Consider the following 22,718-nt stretch of genomic DNA (forward strand, 5'->3'; position numbering starts at 1 on the left):
GTCATATGGCGTATATCTCAGCATCTGAGGTGTAGATGAGTTGTTTTCATGTGCAGGTGTCACTGTTTACTTGCTAAGGTGTGATGTAAGCTCCTCACAACAATACTCTGCAGGAGTGTTTCATAATGGCCTGGGCTCACACTACAACTGCCAGCCAACCCATCTGTGTGTCTATACAGCAATTAGTGACCAACACCACAAACATATGTCACCCTGTCCTGCTTCTCTTTCTCTAGAGGCACAGAGACATTGTGTTAGTCATTGCCTGAAAGTCACAACAGGTTGATCAGGAGTCTGTATTGACTCATTGGTTCTGTGTTGTGAACCACTAATGTTCTGAGAGCTAGGGACCTAGGAAACACCAGTTTTGTGATAACATATGGATTCATCATTAGCACCAAGCTTATCTGCCAGACTACCAGGGAACTTCTGTGTGTGGTGACGATGGTGAACTGTCTTTCTATCTGTCTGTCTGTGCCTGCCTACCTGCAGGCAGGATGCCATTACAGAGGACCAGAGACCCAACCGTCATTTGTCTTGGCAGAGCCTCGTTAATTAACATATGGAGAGCAATTATCTCATGGGTCATTGCTCATTTTTACAAATTAATGTTCTGTAAATATGAGAAAACCAACAAGACAACCGAACAAGGGGATAATGCACAGAGGCAAAAGGAAAATCAATTCTGTAAGTTCAGCACTAAGAATAATTCCTACACAAAGCACATACACAAAGCTACTGAATTGTGAAGGCCAAGCAATTGTAAAAGCCATGTGACTGAACTGCAATCACATTGCAAGTTTAACTTTGAACAAAATATGTACTCTAGAAATATCCATCGTAAAGTAGTTCTGTCACACACATAAAAAGGACATAGGGCTACACTAGCTCACTAAACCAAACCCCCAAAGTCTTCCAAACTAAATCAGTGAACTAAAATCTAGACTCGTTTTTCCACCTAAGATCACTTTTCTTTATACACCTTGATTTCTGGAATCCAATTGCAAGCTTTATCCTCAAAGAACCCAACTGGCACAGGATACAAGGATTAATTAGTGTGAGAAGAATTATACATTGACTTTCAGAGGACAGACTTTAAAAGGAATTCCATCATTTTTAAAGCACTGTTAAACATTTGCCAAATTATTAAAGGGGTGATATAATGCCCTTTTCACAAGATGTAAAATAAGTTTCTGATGTCCCCAGAGTGTGTATGTGAAGTTTTAGCTCAAAATACCCCACAGATATTTTATATAGCATGTTAAAATTGACACTTTTTGAGGGTGAGCAAAAACGCACAGTTTTTGTGTCTGTCCCTTTAAATGCAAATGAGCTGCTGCTCTCAGAGCGAGGGTGGAGCTTCAAGAGCTCATCTATGTGCTCCAATTACCTAACACAGACACACACTGAAAATTTTAAATACTTTTAGACTTTTATGTTCAAACCGGAGTCAGACAATGATGGAGAGACTCAAGAAGAAGTGGCAACATGTAGAATGCAACAGGACATTTCTGAATGGTTAGTTGATGAATTTATATTGCTGATGTGGAGTTTATCTTCTAGTCATTGATTAGCATATTCTGTCATGATAATCTATAAATCGCGTTCCCGGGGGCGGGGTTCATGTAAATTCAAGGGTTGGTGATGTCACTAACCCCGAGAAATGTTTAGTCCCTACCAACCGTTTGTTGTAGTGCTTAAAAAACGATTTCTTTAAAAGCAAATATCTTCCTTTTCTTTGAATTTTGAGCATTGTAACTTTGCAGCTGTTGTTTATGCTCAAACAGCAACATTACACACTAACTAAAGTTAGAAAAGTGGAATCTTAATCAACCACCCCTAAATGTAAAATGTAAATGTCAGGGTGCAAACTGTTGTTATAAAATTGTTATTTGAGTTAAACGTTATCTAAAATGATTTTTTTTAAATAAACCACAAAACAATTAGCCTATACTGAAATATTTGTGATGTGCAAATAGCTAAATGACAGTAGCTAGACATGCTTTTTCTTAGTATTGCCCGAAACTACAACAGAAATTGCGCAACACCTGTTGCCGTATTCTGGTAAGTAGGCCTAGGCTACTTAAATGTTTATGGTGGTATTCTGGTAAGTAGGCCTATAGGCTACGGTGCGTTCAAGTCATCTCCTAAAGATCGTATTTACAAGTTGAACGCACATGGACGCTGAGTGGGAAGCTCTGGATTTTCTTTAAATCCTGATCTTTACGAGTTGGGGGCGCGACCCCCGCCAAATTATTACCCCCCTAGTATTGGTAGGTTTAGGATTAGTTGTGGGGGAGGGGTTAGGATTAGGGGAGGGGTTAGGATTAGGGGTGGGGTTAGGATTAGGCAATCAGGTACTGATGGAGCCTTCACATGCTATGGTAATTATGGTAAATACCAAAAGCCGACGTGGAAAATGCACATGAACATCCCCTCATGTGGTATTTTCAACTGGGCAGCTCGTAGAATATTTTGATGCACGAGTTGCCGAGATGAGATAACCTTTGACCTTTTCAAAATGGCGGAGAGCAACGCAAGAGTCGTGAATGGTACATTAGTACACAACTAAACGTTTTTTGCTACTGTTGTTAGCGGATATTTTTGTAGCCTATACAATGTTGTGTCATTAACAATTGTAATATAATGCGTTAACACTCAATTTTCGACTTCTCCGCAATTTCCTTGGTTCATATTTAATAATTTTATGTCATGTTTTATTTTTTTCATTATTAATTATGTTTTAATCATCAGAAAGCACCACATTTACGTTTTTTTGTTTGTTTTTTTGTAAAGATAAAAAAGATACTCTACTGACACAGACCTTGCAGGTACTACATTACGACAACAAAAGCACTTGAACACAACACACTGGTAAATACCAGTTCACAAGTGGAAAATATAATCTTGTCCATAGCACGTGAAGGCTCCATGAATTCAACGAGGGAGGTAATAATTTGGCAGGGGGTCGAAATTCGGCACAACACCGAAATACCAAAATACTTAAAGGTATTTAGCAGTGATATTGTCAGGCTTTTCTATTTACAGTGCATTAAGCTAATTGCCTGCACAGAATATGATGGCATAATAATACAACAATGTAACGATAAAGTTTGCAGTGGCTTCATAAATTAATTAAAAACATAAAAAAGCAAAGCACACCTAATGCACATTTGTTTGTTATTCATTTTCTAGAACTAGAGTTTAAGAACCTTGCTGTATTTTTGTGTAATTAATTAAGAGAAAGTAGATGGCGGTGTAGTAGGCTAGGCTACCTTCTCTTAATTATACACAAAAATACAGAAAGGTTTTTAACTCTATACTTATAAATGCATGCTATTAGGCTATATTATGTGCAGGGAATTAGCTTATTTTGTTGCAAATAAAAAGCTTGACAATGTATCTGCTAAATATAATATAGCCTATAAATATTATGGTATTCCAACGTTTTTCACTGACATGCCCCCGCCCCAACACGTAAAGATTGTGGTGGCGTTCATGTGCGCGGTCAACTCGTAAATACGAACTTTTCGACATGACTTGAACGCACCAATAGTTCATGTTACTTCATTTGGTATTCTGGCGAAGATGAACGAAAGGCTTTGAACGACATAAGGGTGGGTAGCCTAATTAATGACATAATTTTCACTTTTGGTATGTTTGGACGTATGAAAATACACGCTCCCTCTGAGTAACCTGAGTTAGGCTATAGCCTACGCTCGAAAACATTGTTAAAACTAATAAATGGAGAAAATATAGGCCTAAAAGACCTTTACCCTCCCAAAAGTAGTCGATGAGACATGAGAGTAAGCGAATAGCGCACTTCATGCATGTCAGATTGTGATATTTTATTTATTTATTTTTGTAGCCAGATGCTCCACAGTTCATATTTTGAGTTTTATTAGTGTCAGTGTGCTCTGTTTAGAGTCTGTGACATCCGCGCCAAAAAGAAGTCCTGATTGAAATGCGTCTCACATCTGTGTAGCTCAGCACTATATGCGCGCTACCTGCGGTGTGCGGAGACAGAGGTGCGCTGGGCGTTTGCCATCATCCGAGGGGAGGGGAGGGAGGAACTTCACTTAAATACTGGAGACATCAGAGAGCCATTCTCACAGCATCGGTCTCACAGCATCAGCGCCTGATACACGGAGAGAACATGGCAAACGCGTACCTGCAAGGAGTAGAGATCTCAGCTTCTCAGTTCCTGGATATATTCCATCATTATGACAACGATGGTAATTTATTTCCTTATTTTGTGGATTTTATGAACTGAAACATTTTTGGGGATTATTCTTGCCACCTGCTTTGCAACTGGTTTCCAAAAGTTTGGTTGTAATTATTTATCTAATTTATCTTACCTATCTGACATGCATTAACCTGTGGGGTATACCGTTAGTCATTTCAGATGGTTTTGAAATATACTTTTTGGCAGACTGATGAAAGCTCATCTGAATTGAAACTGTGTTGTGTCATTGATTTGGGGTGTAAATGCTCTCAGGTAATGGATATATCGAGGGGAAGGAGTTGCAGAATTTTATCAAAGAACTTCAACAAGCACGAAAACAAGCAGGACTGGTAAGTCAAACAGTTTTTTTAATCTACAGCTGCATAGTGATATCAGCTAGAAGGCAGGGATTTATGTGACACATACCAAGAAGGGTTGATAACACAATATAATAATAAGAAGAACAACCGTAACTATAATAAATGACACTTAGTAGGAATAAATTACTATGATTATTATTACTATAAATACAGCTAGCTGCCAGCATCAATTATTGGGGTCCAAGCAAAAAAGTCATTTCTGGAGAAAATGACTAAATATAGACAAAAATAGCCAAATCTTTAAATAAGGGTCCTATGTAAAAAAAGCTTTTTATTTGCTGTAGCTTTATTTTCTTCTTCTTCTTCAAATATAACATCCCCTGAAATTGGAAAATGATTAAATTGAATGTGTCCTCACATTTTCCTATATATAATAATGAATGTGTGTTTGCGTGTACACACACACACACACACACACACACACACACACACACACACACACACACACACGCATTAATATGCTTAAATAGGATTGCTCTTGATGGCCATTTTGTTTGATGTGCAAGCAGCTATCAGATTGATTAGAGATTGCTAACTTCCTTGACTAAAGCGTATGGAAGTTAGCGTATGGCCGACTAACAGCAGATGGAGATGCATTGGTACTCTACTGCTATTCCTGCAGTTACTTGCTTTACAATGCTAAAAAATACAATGTTGAATTTCAGCCCCCAAAAATGCAAGCCCTGAAGATACAATGCATTCAAATGCAAGTACTGTTAATGCAATGCTTTTTTTTTTTCCAAATTAGTGCAATTCAATAGGCCTTGTCATTAATTTACCTCCATAAAACCTTTGCAAACAACTGTCTTTTAGTTGCATCTCCCCCTATGGCCATAAGTAGAAAGAAATTCACATGCATTATCCTGGTGTTGGATAGTCCAGGTTTATGAATGTTGGACTAGGCATTTAGAAGACATATGTCAAGAAGTAAATATGGGCCACACCCAAATATTTTACTAGCTTGTGTCTTTAAACTGCTTTGAAAAAAATCTTTTTACAACTTTTTCCGAATACGATGATACATAGCAAAATGTCATGTAAATTAGACTAACAGCCTAGAAGAAGTTTGAATTTTTTTTTTTTTTTTCAGAAAATGAAAAATAGTGGAGAGCACATAAAGTTTCAGAATTAGCAAAAACATAGCATTACAGAAAATATGCTTATTGCGTAAAATTGTCGGAGTGGTATGTACTGTTTGCCTGTGAAGTGGTTGAAATTTTGGACCATCCAACCTGAGAGACCCATCTCGGGTCTCTGTAATTTAGGTTCTCTGATGCCCAAATAATAATAATAATAATAATAATAATAATAAATAATGTGTAATAGTATACCATATAAGTATAATTTATAATAAAATGCTCATTAAAATAAATGCATATTGTATATTAAACATAAGTATACAAATGAAAGGAAAAGATGAAAGAATGAACGAAATTTATAATAGATAATAAACACAATAACAAGATAATAAAAGTAATAACTTTATTACCACTGAAAAATAACTTCAGGCACCACTGCCCCCCGCACGATAATATCTGTCTATGCATTATATGAGGGTGTGAGGTGTTGGTCATGGTCACAATCCATCTTAATGGATCTCATTTTCGTTCATCAAAATGAACCACATGACCTTTTTATAGAAGATATTGCAATTTTAGTGGCATACACATTGTCTCCAGTATAGCATTTATAATAAATGATGGTGAATTCCTTTGCTGTATCATATGATGGAGTGGCTTGTTATCAGACCTGTTAAAAGCTCTGATAGAGGACAGAGACTTTGTCCCGGTTTGTCTCAGTCAGCACGTTAGAGTCAGTCTGTCTCCCCATCTGTGTCCATGCACATCTGCTGCAGGCTCCTCCCCTCATTTGCTTCATAGGATAAATCCTCATTTGCGTTTGTTTTACAATACTTCTGTAGTTGCAATCTGCTGGTTATGCTGTTATCTATAAAGAACAGCAATGCACAGTGTGTAGAAAACAAAGATGAAAGAGCCAAAGCCTCATTGGAGGGAACTGCGTGCAGACTTGATGTAGTGGAATGACCTTGGATGAAACTCATTACTGGTACGAATGATGGTTTGTTCTTGTCTGGAAAATGCACATGCTAAAATTGCGAAGTAAACTACATTCATAAGGGCCTAGAATGACTGAATAGATCCTGAATACTCTGTAACTGAATGACTATAATGAATGTCATAATAATAAATGTGAAATTTCCAGTTCTTCCATCATATGAAGGTCAGAGTATGTAGCAATTTAGCAGTTAAACTACACTCACTAGATGGACAATTCGCCCAAAGCAACCCGGGTTAAGTGCTGTACTGAAGATCTCAAGGGTCACTTCTTATGGGATCGGATTATAAACTATAAAGGCCCGTAAATGTAACTAATGATAACTATATTAGTGTCCACACCAACGGACAATAACGTTTATTATATGCCTGCGCTGCAGTTTTGTCGTCTGCCGCTTTAAATGCTCTACCCTTTAAAGTCTGGTGGCTTCTGATTGGCTGTCATTGTTTTGATCGTTTATCAGCTGGAAAGAGGGACATTTTTACATTTAGAGGGATTTGCATATCGTTATAGTTATATCATTTTAGTTATTATTATTATTACGCCTTTGGTGTGATTGGGCCTTAATACCTGCAGGAAGCATTTACATTCATCTAAATAGCTGTTGCTCGTGTGGCTTATGACTCTTGGAAGTAAAGAATTGGAAATGTTTTCTCAAGGGAACCACTGAAAGTTTTTAAAGTCCCCCTGTAGTCAATAATTGTGTCCCTTAAAACTCATCTTTGATGACCAAAATTACATATTTAAAAGTTTTTTCCTTTGAAATAAAATTGTTCATGTCTTAGAATTGCTTGAATGTAACTCTACACCCTTGACTCATTTAGTATACGTGGTTCTATGAATATGCAAATTAGCAAAAAAAATTAATATAAAATATTACCAATACATGTTGCTTGCAGCAAAATTCACCAGAAAACACACCTAATTTTAAATGGCCATGAATGGTGAAAAAGGCTGAACCTGATGATGTAGGCCTAGTTACATTGTGAACCACCAGTATATTACAGTATGACACTTTGTGCAAACCTGCAACCTTCAAGTTACCAGCACTGAGTTTCAGCAATCCCACCGTCTGTATTTTGTAATTGGAGAATTCAAATAGTACCTACAGGTCTGCGGTTGGTCTGACATTGTATAAAACAGTGACACTTGTCCTCCATGTTGTCCCTGAAGTGGTGTCCAGTGGCTTTGCTTTATTGAGATTCCTATGTCGTTGAGTTACGGCTCTATTAGGCGTAAAGAGGAGGTGATGGACTGTGACAGGACTGAGGAAAAGCAGCCACTGGGTCATTTCACACCTCTAATGATATTGTGCTGTGCTTCTGTGCTCCCTAAATGTCCCTCATGGGCCTCTGCATATAACAATTTAATTTATTCAGATTTCTAGACAATGCATGTGTTCAGGTGTCATTTAATCTTACACGTGCCCACGTTACTTCAGATCTGCTCGCCTAAAACTCTTTGAATAAGGCCTACTAAAAATGCATTTATAGATGGTCAACACACAAACTTCAATAATTGCAAACATCAAATGAGTAAAAAAATGACCTCACCCAACAAATAACTAACACTGATGAACAAAAATCATCATCAACAACAGCAGCATAAAGACAGCTAGCAGCAAAACAATACTTGATCACTTACTGCATTATTTATGCATAAATGCATGCTGGGAGCTGACAAACACTGAACAAATCAACATTTCTCAATATGAAACTGCTTGTTCAGACCACTCGAGTTGGGATTACATAGAGGATTTTTTTTAGTAGACTCAAATTAATTCACACACCTTATGTAATGATTTAACTCTGTTACACTTACTATATTATAATAAATAAAATATTGTGTAAATTTCTTTTTTTTCATTCTTGTTTAATGCAAATAAAAAGAGCAGATGCAGTCTGTGTCAGATGCAGCTGGTTTATGTCAGGCCCCACGTTAAATTTACTCCACTATTACTACTAATCATTACTGAAATTGCAAACTCACTCTTTTTATCATCGTCTGAAAGAAGACGACCTAAACTGTTTCATTTTCATTTTCAATTCTTTAAATCATGTTTTAATTTCATCCCCCACTGTCCTCACTGTCATATCAGCCTGAAGCAGAAATGTTTGGATGAACAAACATGTTGATCACTTCTGCAGAAGGATTTTAGGATGGGTGTGGAATAAATCAATGGGCCTTTTCAGTCAATCACATGGAATCCTCTGCGTATTAAATATAGAAGAGAGTTTCACAAGTCTACCTTCATTAATCATTATGGTAGCCATTATAGATACCATCACCAGTTCAGAAATGTTAGGCTTATGGGTAAAGAGCAAGAAAGGTTCCTGACAAAAGCATTGCTATAAGTAATACGATTAATGCTCGTATAGGTAAGAAGTGACAAACTGCATTATAGACCATTATACCATGGTCTGGGTGAATACTCGATTCTGATTGGCTGCAGGGTGTCCGTTAAAAAGTGATAATGTACACCTAAATAAACCGTCAGGCGTAACCAAGGAAACCAAGTTATTGTTTGTAACTTGTAACTTTAGATTTCGATTGTAAAACTAATTAAAATATAAACTAATGTTTTAAAAATGTGTTATTTGGCAAGTGACCATGGTATAAGCGGGTTAATGCCCTTCGAGGTGTCCATTATCAGGTTTTAATGGACTTCGGCGGAGGTTCACGCCTCGCCGTCGTCCATTAAAACCTGATAATGGACACCTCGTCGGGCATTAACCCTTACATAAATGAGCAGAGATCTACAAACAGTTATTCTAATGTTTATATTCAACAGTATGGGTAATGTCATTAAAAAGTTGCCATATTTTCTGACAAATAACAATAAAAAATGGCAGACAGATATTTCACACTATAATAGAAGCAAATAAACTTCAAAACTTTAAAAGACATTTTAACAATTTGAATTAAATCTATAAATATATACTTGTGAGGGAAGAATAAAACACTAAACTTGATTCAGGTATTTATCTGACAAAATTATTAACAACAACCGGTTTAATTTTACTATACAAATTGGCATTGACTACAACATAATCAGTTATTCATATTTTGTTGATTCTCTCATTTCTTCTTTGACAGCCTGGTCAGAAATGATCACACAATTTGGCATGTGTCATTGAATTAACACAAATAAAACGGACTCCAAGCACAACTACGCAATATTCTTACAAAATCTAACACATTTTAAATTCTATTTAAATAAAGGTTGAAGATGTCAATTTTCTTTGGCTGGACATCAGTTTTGGCCACTATTTTTTTAAAAGACCTATACATCACATATCTAATCCAGTATTTTAGTATACACTTCATTTAAAAGTCTGCATGACACCAGTGCAATGCCCTTTCAGAAATGCCTGCTTGAGGATATGCTTTCATTTGTCTCAGCCACCCTATTGATTCTCACTGAGTCTGCAGTAAGATATATAACTCTTGGTAAACAGGCAAAAGTTTAGAAAACTTGGTGGTTGCATTTTATTGGCATATCAACGAGTCTGCGGGGTCTAACTTTCATCAAAACCATGACCTCATCATGTGAATGAACTGAAGTGTTTCACATTATTTTACTGATTTTTGCACAGTCGCCGCTCTCCATCCTATGCCAAGTTGGGCAGGCTTTTTTGAGGAATGAGAACTCCGCTCGTCTGTATCAAAATCAGTATGAAAACACAATCAGCATTGTGCAATGAGGGCTGAAGATAGCAGCACATCCCATCTGTCTGTGTGTATTTGTTCTTACACATCAATGGCTTTTAGAAGGCAGAAGAAATGGATTGTATCAGCCGGAAGCTTGATTGTAACCACTGAAGTCTGCAGCAAACTGTAGTTTTTGTTAGAATGCAAGAAAGTTACAGAAATGATTCTTTAGGATGCCTGTTTGTTGAATTGTCATTTTCTTTCCAGGAACTAACAGACAAAATGAAGGCCTTTATAGAGAAATATGAGCAAAATGCTGATGGGAAAATAGGTATCATTGAGGTAAGGAAACTAAAAACGTATGCTATGGTATTACAGTAATATACTTTTTTTAATTCAAATTATTTAATGAGATTTTTTGACTGTTTAAATGTCTGTCGCCAGCAATCTTGTTTGGCAGACACAGACTGTGATGTTTAGGCTCCAAATTTTTTTTAAAGGTTTGTCATGTTGACATTGCAGAAAACGACATGAGCTTAACGTTGCTCTGTGTTGATTTACCGGAGAACAAAAATGTTTGTTCGTTTAAATTATGCTTTCATCCAAGTACTGTGAGCCACATTTGACCATCAAAACATCGATTGTAAAAACAGAATTGTTTGTTCACATTGTCAAATCTGTAAACTGTTCAAAACGGTGAAAACGTGTGGATTTACAGCAATCAGTGCAGCTTGTCAGCGGCTCTCTGGAGAGGTTATCTCTGATCAGATATCCTCAGATCCAGCAGCCTTTGACACTTCATAAACTGACATTCCTTTTCCTTTATAGATGACACTGTCAACTAGTCTTTCTCTAGGAATTTATGCACATTACATTAATCAGAAAGTGCAAAAATGAACTTTTTCTTTACGTCTTTCACAGCTGGTTCAAATACTTCCCACAGAGGAAAACTTCTTGCTATTTTTCAGACAACAGCTGAAGTCTTGTGCAGAATTTATGGAGGTGATTCTAAAATGTACACAATTTAAACAACCTGTGCTGACTATAGAATAGATAATACCATTGCATGTCTTGAAGTACAATTAGTGCTTTTTAAAAATATACAGAGCAATATATTTAGGTAAACTACACTACCATTCAAAAGTTTGGGGTCAGTAAGGCTTTTTTAAAGGAATTCATATTTTTATTCAGCAAGGATGCATTCAATTGATGAAAAGTGGCAGTAAATACATTTATAAAGCTACAAAATATTTCTATAAAAATGCTCTTTTGATTTTTTATTTAAAGTTTCAGCACAACTGTTGTCAATATTGGTAATAAAAAGAAATATTTCTTAAGCATCATAGCACCATCACAGAAATGAATTAGGTTTAAAATTAAATTGTAATAATATTTCTGTAACATGTATAGTCTGTTTTGGTTTTGGTTTCTGTTGTTTCCTGTGCTCTTAGTTCATAGTCATCATTAGTTTCCTTGGTTGCTAATTAATTTACACACCTGTTCTGTTTTCTGTATTGAAGCACTCAGTTAATTCGGTTGATTGTTCTGTGTCATCAATGTTCGGTTATTTCATAGTTATCTCCTACTAGATATGTGTTCTCTTGTAGTTTCTGCTCTTTAAAGAAAGTTTTTATTTTTCCTTGTATTCGTGCGACTCTCTGCAACCAAGCTTGACATTTTCACAACATAACTTTTTTTTAACTATATTATAAGCTTTGGTTAGCACATAAGAGGCTTCTTTCAAATATATTACAAAATCTTACTGACCCCAAACCTTTTAACGGTACTGTCAATGTTATTTGTCTTTTAAAAAAGTGGCAATTTAAATGTAAACACTGAATCTGCAGATTGCTGTAACACATCCATGTTATTCATTTCTCTTCCAGGCTTGGAGAAATTATGATGCTGATCACAGTGGATACATAGAAGCTGATGAACTTAAGGTGAGAAGCAAACTTTAACCACTCAAATGATATGTGCTCAGTGAGCAATTGAATTTAACCTCAGCTGAGATTTACTTTTTATGCTCATTGTCTGTGAAGACCCCAGTGCTATTTAATACTAGTAATCTTGAAACTATTATTTTCCCTCGAAAATATATGGTGTTCTGACCTAACCAGGACACCCTTACAGCTTTATCCCTCTATTTGACCAAAAAGTTTTTTTTGACTTTTCAAAAAAGTGACTTTTATCCAGTAGTAACATTTCTGGTTCTGTCTGAGCAAAAACACATTGTAGAAAACACAATAAAACAAATCTAAATAAGCAGGAGTGTACTGCAGTCACAATAGGTAAAATGTATTGCAGCTATTCATTATAATCTGCTCATATGCTTAGAAAAAAATCATATCAACCAGTTGCTTAAAAGTTTGTTATTTGGGCTAGTAAACTGGCCTTCGGATCTCAAACATGGAAATGAGGGTTAATATCTTTTAGGTTTGGCAGATAGTTAAGCATTATGACACTTGGCACACAAACTTGCTGACCAGCATATTTAAAGTACAATTCCACCCTATTATCTCTTCACAATCTTGTCTCATATCAGTTAGGACAACCTTTTACAGTGTAAACCTATTAACAACATATAACTGACCTTAAGATGCAAGTCATCTCAGAAGGCAACTTGTACCTTCTTAAAATGTAAGAGACCGATTCATGAGGATTACCCACATTGGAGTTTCCCTCTTAAGAAGTCAATCTAGGTCTTTCTCCAGCATGTGGACTGGAGGATACAACAACAAACGGAACAAAATATTTAATTTCCAGATCAAAATTAATAACCATATGCAACCCTCAAAGGGGCTTGTTTAAAGCTAGCACCGAGGATTTTGGCATTTAAATTAAAATGGGGAATGGTTTCTTTGAACATCTGCCAGATTTACAGTCAATGATTTGATGAGTGCAATCTGTTAACACTGGACCGCTTTTGGACCCAGTAATGGACCTCCGGCAGGAAGAGGAAATGCTGAGAGCTCTGTGAAATATGAATGTTGCATTTTGGAGACAGCACCACTATACAAAACATAAAATGAATAGTTCTGGCCCTTGATGCTGATTGGTCAAAATTGGTTATATCCCATAGTAGTGCAACAGTGCACTTTTTTTTTTCAGAAGACTTGGTTACAAAGAATTTTTTTCTTTGTTTTTTTTATTTTATTTTTTTTAAAGGGATAATTCGGCCAAAAATTATATTAAACCCATGATTTACTCACCCTCAAGCCGTTCGAGATGCATATGTCAATCTTTTTTCAGACGAACACATTTTCAGTTATTTTAGAAAATGTCTTAGATCTTTCAGTGGTTATAATGTGAAGCTATGGGGTCCACCTCCTTCAAGTCCCAAAATGTGCATGCATCCTTCACAAAAGTAATCCATCCGGCTCCAGGGGGATAAACGAAGGCCTTCTGAGGGTAATCCGTGCGGTTTTGTCGTAAAAATATACATATTTAAAACTTTATAAATGAAAATATCTTGCTTCCGGCAACACTCGACGCGCGTTCACGGCAGATGGAAGCCGGCGTATGACGTAGGACGTAGCGTTTGATTTAGCAATACTTCGTTCTACGTCACGACGCTTCCTACGCAACGTCCTACGTCATACGCCGGCATCCATCTCCCGTGAATGCGCGTCGACCGTTGCCGGAAGCAAGATATTTTCATTTATAAAGTTTTAAATATGTATATTTTTACGACAAAACCGCACGAATTACCCTCAGAAGGCCTTCGTTTATCCCCCTGGAGCCGGATGGATTACTTTTGTGAAGGATGCATGCACATTTTGGGACTTGAAGGAGGTGGACCCCATAGCTTCACATTATAACCACTGAAAGATCTAAGACATTTTCTAAAATAACTGAAAATGTGTTCGTCTGAAAAATGATTGACATATGCATCTCGAACGGCTTGAGGGTGAGTAAATCATGGGTTAAATATCATTTTTGGCCGAACTATCCCTTTAAGTCTGTTCAAGAGTTATAGACCTTATGCGGCAGAGAAAAAATTGCGCAGACATCTTTAAAATATTGTCTTTGAACTTCCGTTTTAGCGGTAGCTCTGTATATTTCTATGGCATCGCTGTCGAAGAATAATTAGCTGGTGAAGTGGATTTACTTATTGTAGAGTTAACGAAAGTTATCATGAGCATTGTAATGTTTAAAGCAGATGTCTTAACATATGTCAGTAGACCGGGAAGATTTTAAATCGGGCAGTTAATTCATAAATGCGTAAGATCGCTGTGGAAATACAAACCGGAAGACTAAAGACAACAAGCGCAGCGCTGAAAAGGGGCGGAGCTACATAAGGTCTATAAGACATGAAATATACCAACCAATTACAAGACTTTGAATTTAACCACTTTAATGAGTGTTGTAGTTTTTCTACCAGGAGTTCTGCTGCTGAACATGAGTATTTTGAAAATAAGTTGAAAACTTGAAGGCTGATGGTTTCAACAAAAGCATATCCCTTTATTCAACAAAATCAATTCCCCCACAAAGAAAATGAATCTCTTATGCTCAAGGCTGCATTTGTTTAACTAAAAATTGACAGTAAAGCTTGTGAATTGTAAATTAGTTTAAAAAGAACATGTATTTGAAACAGAAAATATTTTGTAACATTATAAATGTGTTTACTGTCACTTTTGATCAATTTAATGCTTCCTTGCTGAATACAATTTCATAAAGAAGAAAAAAAAAAAAAAAAAATCCAATCTAATGTTTTTCAGAACTTTTTGAAAGATCTGCTGCAGAGGGCTAAAAAACCATATGATGAGAAGAAATTAGAGGAGTACACACTGACTACGGTAAGTGAACTACAGAGCCCAACAAATAGCCCTACATATGTATTTTGAGGGATTAAATATTGTTTTTGTTTTTTTACAGCTGAAAATTTTTGATTCAAATAAGGATGGGAAACTATGTCTGTCAGAAATGGCACGGTTAGTGAGCTTGCAAATTTCGTATGAATAATTATAATTTGCTATTAACTTTGTTATAAAAAAATTGGAAATATGGTCTCTCTCTCTCTTTTTTTTTTTTTCCGGTAAATCAACAGGCTGTTACCAGACCAGGAAAACTTTCTACTAAAATTTCAGGTAAATCTGCATTAGTAATTAACCCATAAATGATCTGGATTTACCCATACCCACCTAACTATATAACTGTACAAATATTTTCTTCAGGGGGTAAAAATGGCCAGAAAAGAGTTCAACAAGATTTTTGAGTTATATGATCAGGTAAGTCTCTTGCATTGATCAGTCATTCTTTTAAATGGTGTAATCATCAAAATACTCTGTGCCTGGCCGCCTTAAAATAACTCAAGCCTAAACTTAATACTGGTTGATTTTTTGCATTACCAGGCATGCATAGATCAGCCAGAGTGTCTTCTATTGTACAAGGCGTGAGGAAAGCAGCCATTAGTATGCAAAGACGGTACTCTTTCTGGATAGCACCTCTAACACCATTGAAGCCCTGGCTCAATTGTAATGTATTACTGTGTCCCTGAATAGGGCAAATTCCTCACTGCTGATGACAGCACCCTTGATCTTTATTGATTGGCAGGTTCAAGTTGCGAACTCCCATAGAGACTAGCTCAAATACACACATACCCATTTTTGGGCTATTAGAAAACACTGCTCAATGATGCGGCATTAGAGGTGGCAGCATATGCTCAAAGCTCTGAGGCATTTCATTACAGACACCGACTGCTGGTCTGCATTTAGCAGACACATGGCTTTGCCACATACTGTTTGCGCTTAATGCAAAGGCTAGCTTGTTCTTTCATCAGCTCATTAAGAGATGATTAAAAGCCACATTATGAAAATTATGGAGATGCATTGACTTATTTGACCGACTTATTCTTCATTTAATTTTTAGATGCCTCCTAAAATGGTATAATGTCATAAAGATGTTTATTTTTGATGCAATATGGATACATTAGTAAAGCACTCAAAAAGTAAAATTACCATTAACTTTGTTTTTGTTTTTTCAGTACAACACAGAAGTTGAAATTTTTAAAGAATCGAAAGGGAAATAAATTATATATAAAATTCAATTATATATTAAAATATTTTAAAGGTGTATGTGTGTACACACACGCACACACAAACGCACACTTTTACTGAAAATCCATAAGTGTGTGCACTATATTCCAATCTTTTGAAATCATATGATCATTTTTTGGTCAACTTTGGCGCATATTTGCAGCCCCAGATTGCAATAAACTTATTTTACTTATAAGAACTATGTAAAAAAAAAAAAAAAGAAAAGAAATTGACAAAATATTACAAAAAAGTTGTATATATTTATTTGGAAAGACATGGCGGTAAATAAAAAAAGTAAAAAAATAATAATAAATGGCTGTGAACTTTTCCTTTAAACCAAAGCCATTACATATAGTACCCTTTTCAGGAGGACATTTAAATGTTACAAGCCCTCTAAAGGAAGTTACTGGCCCACTTTCTCTGGCTATTATTTCTTCAGAGCACCAAATGTGCACCCCAAGACTCAGCATGTCATTGCATTGACTCTGTGTGCAAAACCGATCCTAAATGCCCTGATTTCCAATCTCTCCCTAGAGAACATTTCATGAGGCATCCCTAATGTCTGAATAGAGAATACAGGAAATGATGGTTAAGTGGCATGACGCTGAGTTTCCTCAGTGGCTGTCACACATCTGTGCTTGTTAATGTTCACTATGCTTGCTGCATCTCGCAGGACAGGAACGGTTACATGGACGAAAATGAGCTTGACGCCCTCCTCAAAGACCTTTGTGAGAAAAACAAAAAGGTACGCATCTAAAAACCAGGCTAATCTGAGGTTTCATGCTTTCATTTTCTGAGATCTGTTGATGTATTCTGGCTCTCAGTTGAAGCCCATGATGGGCACAAACAAATTTCTTCAAGCAGACTCATAAAAGAAATCTAATCTTCTGCTGCTGCACGTGGGTTGCATACAAATTCTTCACTTTAGAGCAGGACAGAGAAACTTTACATTATGTAAGGGAGAAAACTACTGTGATACACGACTATCAATTTAAAAAAGGAATAGTTTGGGTTCAGTATAAGTTCAGCTCTAAGAAAACCATTTCAATCTCTAAAAAATAAACAGACATAGCACATAGACATGCACTGGGTGGATGTCTATGGGGAAAAGCATTCTGCAAGGTTTGAAGATGCCATGAAGTTCGCTTTTCTTTCCCGTGCCAATGTATTTCCTTTTAAAACAGGAAGTTTGAATAAATAGCCAATAGGCTTTTTTTTAAATAGCCAACAGGCTTTATTTGCGTCACTGTGAGCCACGATTAGCGACTTGGTAGTTGGTTGCAGTTGGACATGGGGGAGAGGAATTTTCATTCTAGAGAGCATCTAATTTGATACAGATCTATGTAGTGCAGGATTTCATCAGTATTTTTTGTCCATTTTCCTGGAAGAGAAAGACTAAATTTTAAAGGTGAATATTGTCAACTAGCATATAGATGACCTCAAAGCTAATAACTCTAAAAATGAAAAATTTAGCAGTCTGCTACTTTTTCTTGTCCCCTATTTCAAGTGCATAACTCGTGAACTCATTTTTAAATGTATTTGCTGCCAATAGTCTGAACATGGAATATACTTTTAAATGACATATCTACAATACCGTTCAGAAGTTTGGGGTCATTGAGACATGTTTTTGAAAATGTCTTTACATTTGGCATTTATTTTATTTAAAAATACAGTAAAAAGATATATATATATATATATAAAAAAAGTTTTCTAGATTAATATATTTTAAAATGTAATTTATTCCTCTGATGGCAAAGCTGGATTTTTATTAGCCATTACACCAGTCTTCAGCGCAGAAATGTTGTAATGTTTTCAATCTGCTTTTTATTATATTAAATATATTTTTCAAATGTACCCCCCTGAAAAAAAAATTCTGCATGTCTGAACAAAGTCTCTCAGACTCAGGAAAACTGAATATGTCTAATGCCACATTGACAGACAATAAAATCACTGAACAGACTCTTCTGATCTCTTGACAGGTTCTGGAAGTCAACAAAATCCCGACGTATAAGAGCGCCATCATGGCTCTGTCTGACGGAGGCAAGCTCTACAGAACTGAGTTAGCGCTGGTGTTGTGCGCAGAGGAGATGTGAACGCCTCCATCTGTACTCGCACCATCTCAGAACCCCGTCCCCAGCTCACATGTGATGCGTAATGTAGCTAGAACCTTCTTACGTTCTTTCATTTTGAACATGGATTTCACATAGACAGGCAACCAGTGGCACATACTTTTCAATTTGTTGTTTCTATACTGTTTCTAAATGTACAGATTTTTTTAACAATGACACACATACAATACAACCTGCACTGCATAGATGAACGCTACATTTCCCTCAACACGAGGAAACCCAAAAAGCTACCAAATTCCCATCATGATTTTAAAATCCAAAATATTCACCAATACCTATTCTGCAAATATAATAAGTATTGATTTATCTAACACTATCATAGACAAAAGCAATAATGTCCTCAAGGAATGCTGATGAAACATGGCCTGTTGGTGGGATCTATATAAAACTCAAAGGCTACAAAATATACTTTTGCGATGCATGTTTATACTGTAGCTGATGGCAGGCCCTGCTAGTGGGGTATTTTTGACTGCAAGCACACGCCGAACGTAATGCATCGCCCCAGACCTGTCTTTAATGTTAGATTTTGCACTGTAAAGAATGACATGCTCCTCTATGCTGAACACCACAGACACTGTGTAAGAAGATATTAAACTTATTGAATGACTACTTGTATCCAGTTGTGTGTCATACTGAACATCCCTCAGTCCCTAAAAATCAGCTTAATATTGAAGTAATAAAAGCCCTCACCTGTTTGCCTTTCTTCTGTGGAAAAGTTTTTCCCCATACAATGAAAGTCAATGGGGTCCAAATAATGTTGTTTGGACCCCATTCAATTTCATCGTATGGACAAAAACAGTTAAAACATTCTTCTATATATTTTCTTTTGTGTTCCGGAGTAGAAAGTAAGTTAGGTTTGGATCAATATGAGTAAAAAGATCTCAAGAAGCTCATTGTGTGGTTTGGTCCAACATATTCATAACGTGCAAATGTTAGTTTGTTCAGTAAATAAAATCATACTAAAATTGAATGCCTGGTTTGAAACCGTACATGAAAATAAAGCTGGTGTTGGGGAGTTCTGGCAAAAGCACAAAACAATTCTCAGTAGAGTTCCCCTCTCCATTTAAAGTTTAAACAGATCATGATCTTATCTTATAATTGAACAGTTGACCTTCCCAAAGCGGACACTGCAAGACATAAAACTTCTGTCATTGTGAACTAACAGAAACACTCAGAATCTAAACCTTTGTTTAGTTGGAACTTTGATAGCTTGACTGAACTAAATCATCTAGGATAACCGCATATTGAAAACACATTTGATTTACATATTTTCTCATATCTATATCAAGATTTTATGCTTGGAATTTTCGATTAAACACCTTTGGACTGGAACACCAAGGATGAATCGCATTCAAGAGAAATGCCTTTCTCTCTCCAGTGCTGTAGCTGGAAAATTGTTTTGAAACCAGAATTTCAATGCCAATTTATGAGCTATTTTATCACCCTGCCAGTAGTGATTTAGGCTGCCCTGAAAGTGCCACATTGAGGCTAACTGATATTTAGCACTGATGACTTCGAGGACATATACCCCCAGTTTCACAGACAAGGTTTAAGATAGTCTTAGACTAAAATGCATGTTTGAGCTGTTTTTACGGAAAGCAACTTTCACTGACAGACATATCTTAAAATATGTCAGTTCCATTGTTTTGTCTCGAGATGCACATCAGTAATGTTTTTTTTCTAAGGCATGTTTATAAAAGCTACTTAAATGCCCTAATTGAACTAAGGCTTAATCCTGGTTTAATCAAAGCCCTGTCTGTGAAACCGGGGCACTGAGGACTGAAACTTAAATATAAATTAAGAAATTATTCTTTTTAATTTAGCAAGGATGCATTAAAGAGACAGTCAATGCATTTACATTGTTACAAAATATTTCTATTTTAAATAAATTATCTTTTTAACTTAATATTCATCAAATACTGACAAAAAGTATCAAGTTTCCACGAAAATTGTAAGCAGCACAACTGTTTTCATTTGTGATAAGAAGAAATGTTTCTTGTGCACAAATCAGCATATTAGAATGATTTCTGAAGGATCATGTGACACTGAAGACTGAGTAATGTTGCTGATGAAAATTCAGCTTTGTCAAAGGAATAAATTAGATTTAAAAAATGCTGAAAATAAAAGCTTTAAATAAATAAATAAATGCAGCCTTGGTGAACATGAGAGTCTTACAAAAACATTTTAAAAAACTTGCGGACCTCAAACTTTTGAACATTAGTTTTTTATATAAGCTTGTGTATATATATATATATACACTGCTCAAAAAAATTAAAGGAACACTTTGAAAACACATCAGATCTCAATGGGGAAAAATATCATGCTGGATATCTATACTAATATGGACTGGGTAATGAACGAAAGGATGCCACATCGTTTGATGGAAATGAAAATGATCAACCAACAGAGGATTGAATTCAAAGACACCCCGGAAATCTAAGTGAAAAAATGATGCAGCAGGCTTGTCAATTTTGCTGAAATTTCATTGCAGCAACTCAAAATGGTACTCAGTAGTTTGTATGGCCCCCACGTGCTTGTATGCATGCCTAACAACGTTGGGGCATGCTCCTAATGAGACGACGGATGGTGTCCTGGGGTATTTCCTCCCAGATCTGGACCAGCGCATCACTGAGCTCCTGGACTGTCTGAGGTGCAACCAGGTGATGTCAGATGGACCGAAACACAATGTCCCAGAGGTGTTCTATTGGATGTAGGTCAGGTGAGCGTGGTGGCCCTTCAATGGTATCATTCCTTCATCCTCCAGGAACTGCCTGCATGCTCTCGCCACATGAGGCCGGGCATTGTTGTGCACCAGGAGGAACCCAGGACCCACTGCACCAGCATAGGGTCTGACAATGGATCCAAGGATTTCATCCCGATACGTAATGGCAGTCAGGGTGCCATTGTCTAGCCTGCAGAGGTCTGTGCGTCCCTCCATGGATATGCCTCCCCAGACCATCACTGACCCACCACCAAACCGGTCATGCTGAACGATGTTACAGGCAGCATAACATTCTCCACGGCTTCTCCACACCCTTTCCTGTCTGTCACGTGCTCAGGGTGAACCTGCTCTCATTTGTGAAAACCACAGGGCACCAGTGGCGGACCTGCCAATTCTGGTGTTCAATGGGAAATGCCAATCGAGCTCCCTGGTGCTGGGCAGTGAGCACAGGGCCCACTAGAGGACGTCGGGCCCTCAGGCCACCCTCATGAAGTCTGTTTCTGATTGTTTGGTCAGAGACATTCACACCAGTGGCCTGCTGGAGGTCATTTTGTAGGGCTCTGGCAGTGCTCATCATGTTCATCCTCGCACAAAGGAGCAGATACCGGTCCTGCTGATGGGTTAAGGACCTTCTACGGCCCTGTCCAGCTCTCCTAGAGTAGCTGTCTGTCTTCCTGGAATCTCCTCCATGCTCTTGAGACTGTGCTGGGAGACACAGCAAACCTTCTGGCAATGGCACGTATTGATGAGCCATCCTGAAGGAGCTGGACTGCCTGCGCAACCTCTGTAGGGTCCAGGTATCGCCTCATGCTACCAGTAGTGACACTGACCCTAGCCAAATGCAAAACTGGTGAAAAACAATCCAAAAAGATGAGTAGGGAAAAAATGTCAGTGGCCTCCACCTGTAAAACCATTCCTGTTTTGGGGGTTGTCTCACTGTTGCCCATCTAGTGCACCTGCTGTTAATTTCATTAACACTAAAGCAGCTGAAACTGATTACCAATCAATATCCCAGGAGTTTAACTGACTTGATGCTATTCTCTGATAAAAAAGTGTTCCCTTTATTTTTTTGAGCAGTGTATATATATATACACACACATATATACAAATAAAGGTATTGCATTCAATGAACAGTGATTTATATGTGATTATCTGTACTACACAAGCATTATAATTTACTATAAACAAAGGCAGGTCAACAAGAAAAGATGCAGTTTTCCACACCAGGGTTCCACATGCAGGGTACCACACCAGGGTTTTTGATGGGTCAAGAGCCCATCAAAAAACAAGCAGTAATATAATATAATATGGAACTACTAAAATGAATAAAAAATGAATATGGAGACTCCTCAGTGGTCATTTTAAGGAAAACTGATTTAAAAAAAATAAATCCCTTTCAAAGATTAAAAAAGACTCGGCAATAAAAAATACAAAGCAATTAAAGCTCCGAAATGCATTTCCCTCAGTTATTTCTCCACTAATTGGCATTTAACCAAG

The 22,718-nt window shown here is 36.9% G+C and overlaps 1 protein-coding gene across 2 annotated transcripts; it reads left to right on the forward strand.

Annotated features, from left to right (window-relative positions):
• The first annotated feature begins 3,490 nt into the window (after window positions 1–3,490).
• calb1 (calbindin 1) lies at window positions 3,491–19,366 on the forward strand. Of its 2 annotated transcripts, none has more exons than XM_079893959.1 (12): window positions 3,491–3,617; window positions 3,986–4,235; window positions 4,499–4,575; window positions 10,600–10,674; window positions 11,254–11,334; window positions 12,219–12,275; window positions 15,054–15,131; window positions 15,211–15,266; window positions 15,383–15,422; window positions 15,510–15,563; window positions 17,044–17,115; window positions 18,350–19,366. In XM_079893959.1, the coding sequence occupies exons 2-12, from the start codon at window positions 4,157–4,159 to the stop codon at window positions 18,461–18,463; spliced, it is 783 nt and encodes a 260-aa protein (XP_079750085.1). In that variant the 5' UTR covers window positions 3,491–3,617; window positions 3,986–4,156; the 3' UTR covers window positions 18,464–19,366. The 2 variants fall into 2 exon arrangements, with proteins under 2 accessions (XP_079750085.1, XP_079750086.1); XM_079893960.1 differs by having other exon boundaries at window positions 3,991–4,235.
• The last annotated feature ends 3,352 nt before the right edge of the window (window positions 19,367–22,718 follow it).

This window comes from Squalius cephalus (assembly GCF_949319135.1).
Source record: "Squalius cephalus genome assembly, chromosome: 15".
Classification (NCBI taxonomy): Eukaryota; Metazoa; Chordata; class Actinopteri; order Cypriniformes; family Leuciscidae; genus Squalius; species Squalius cephalus.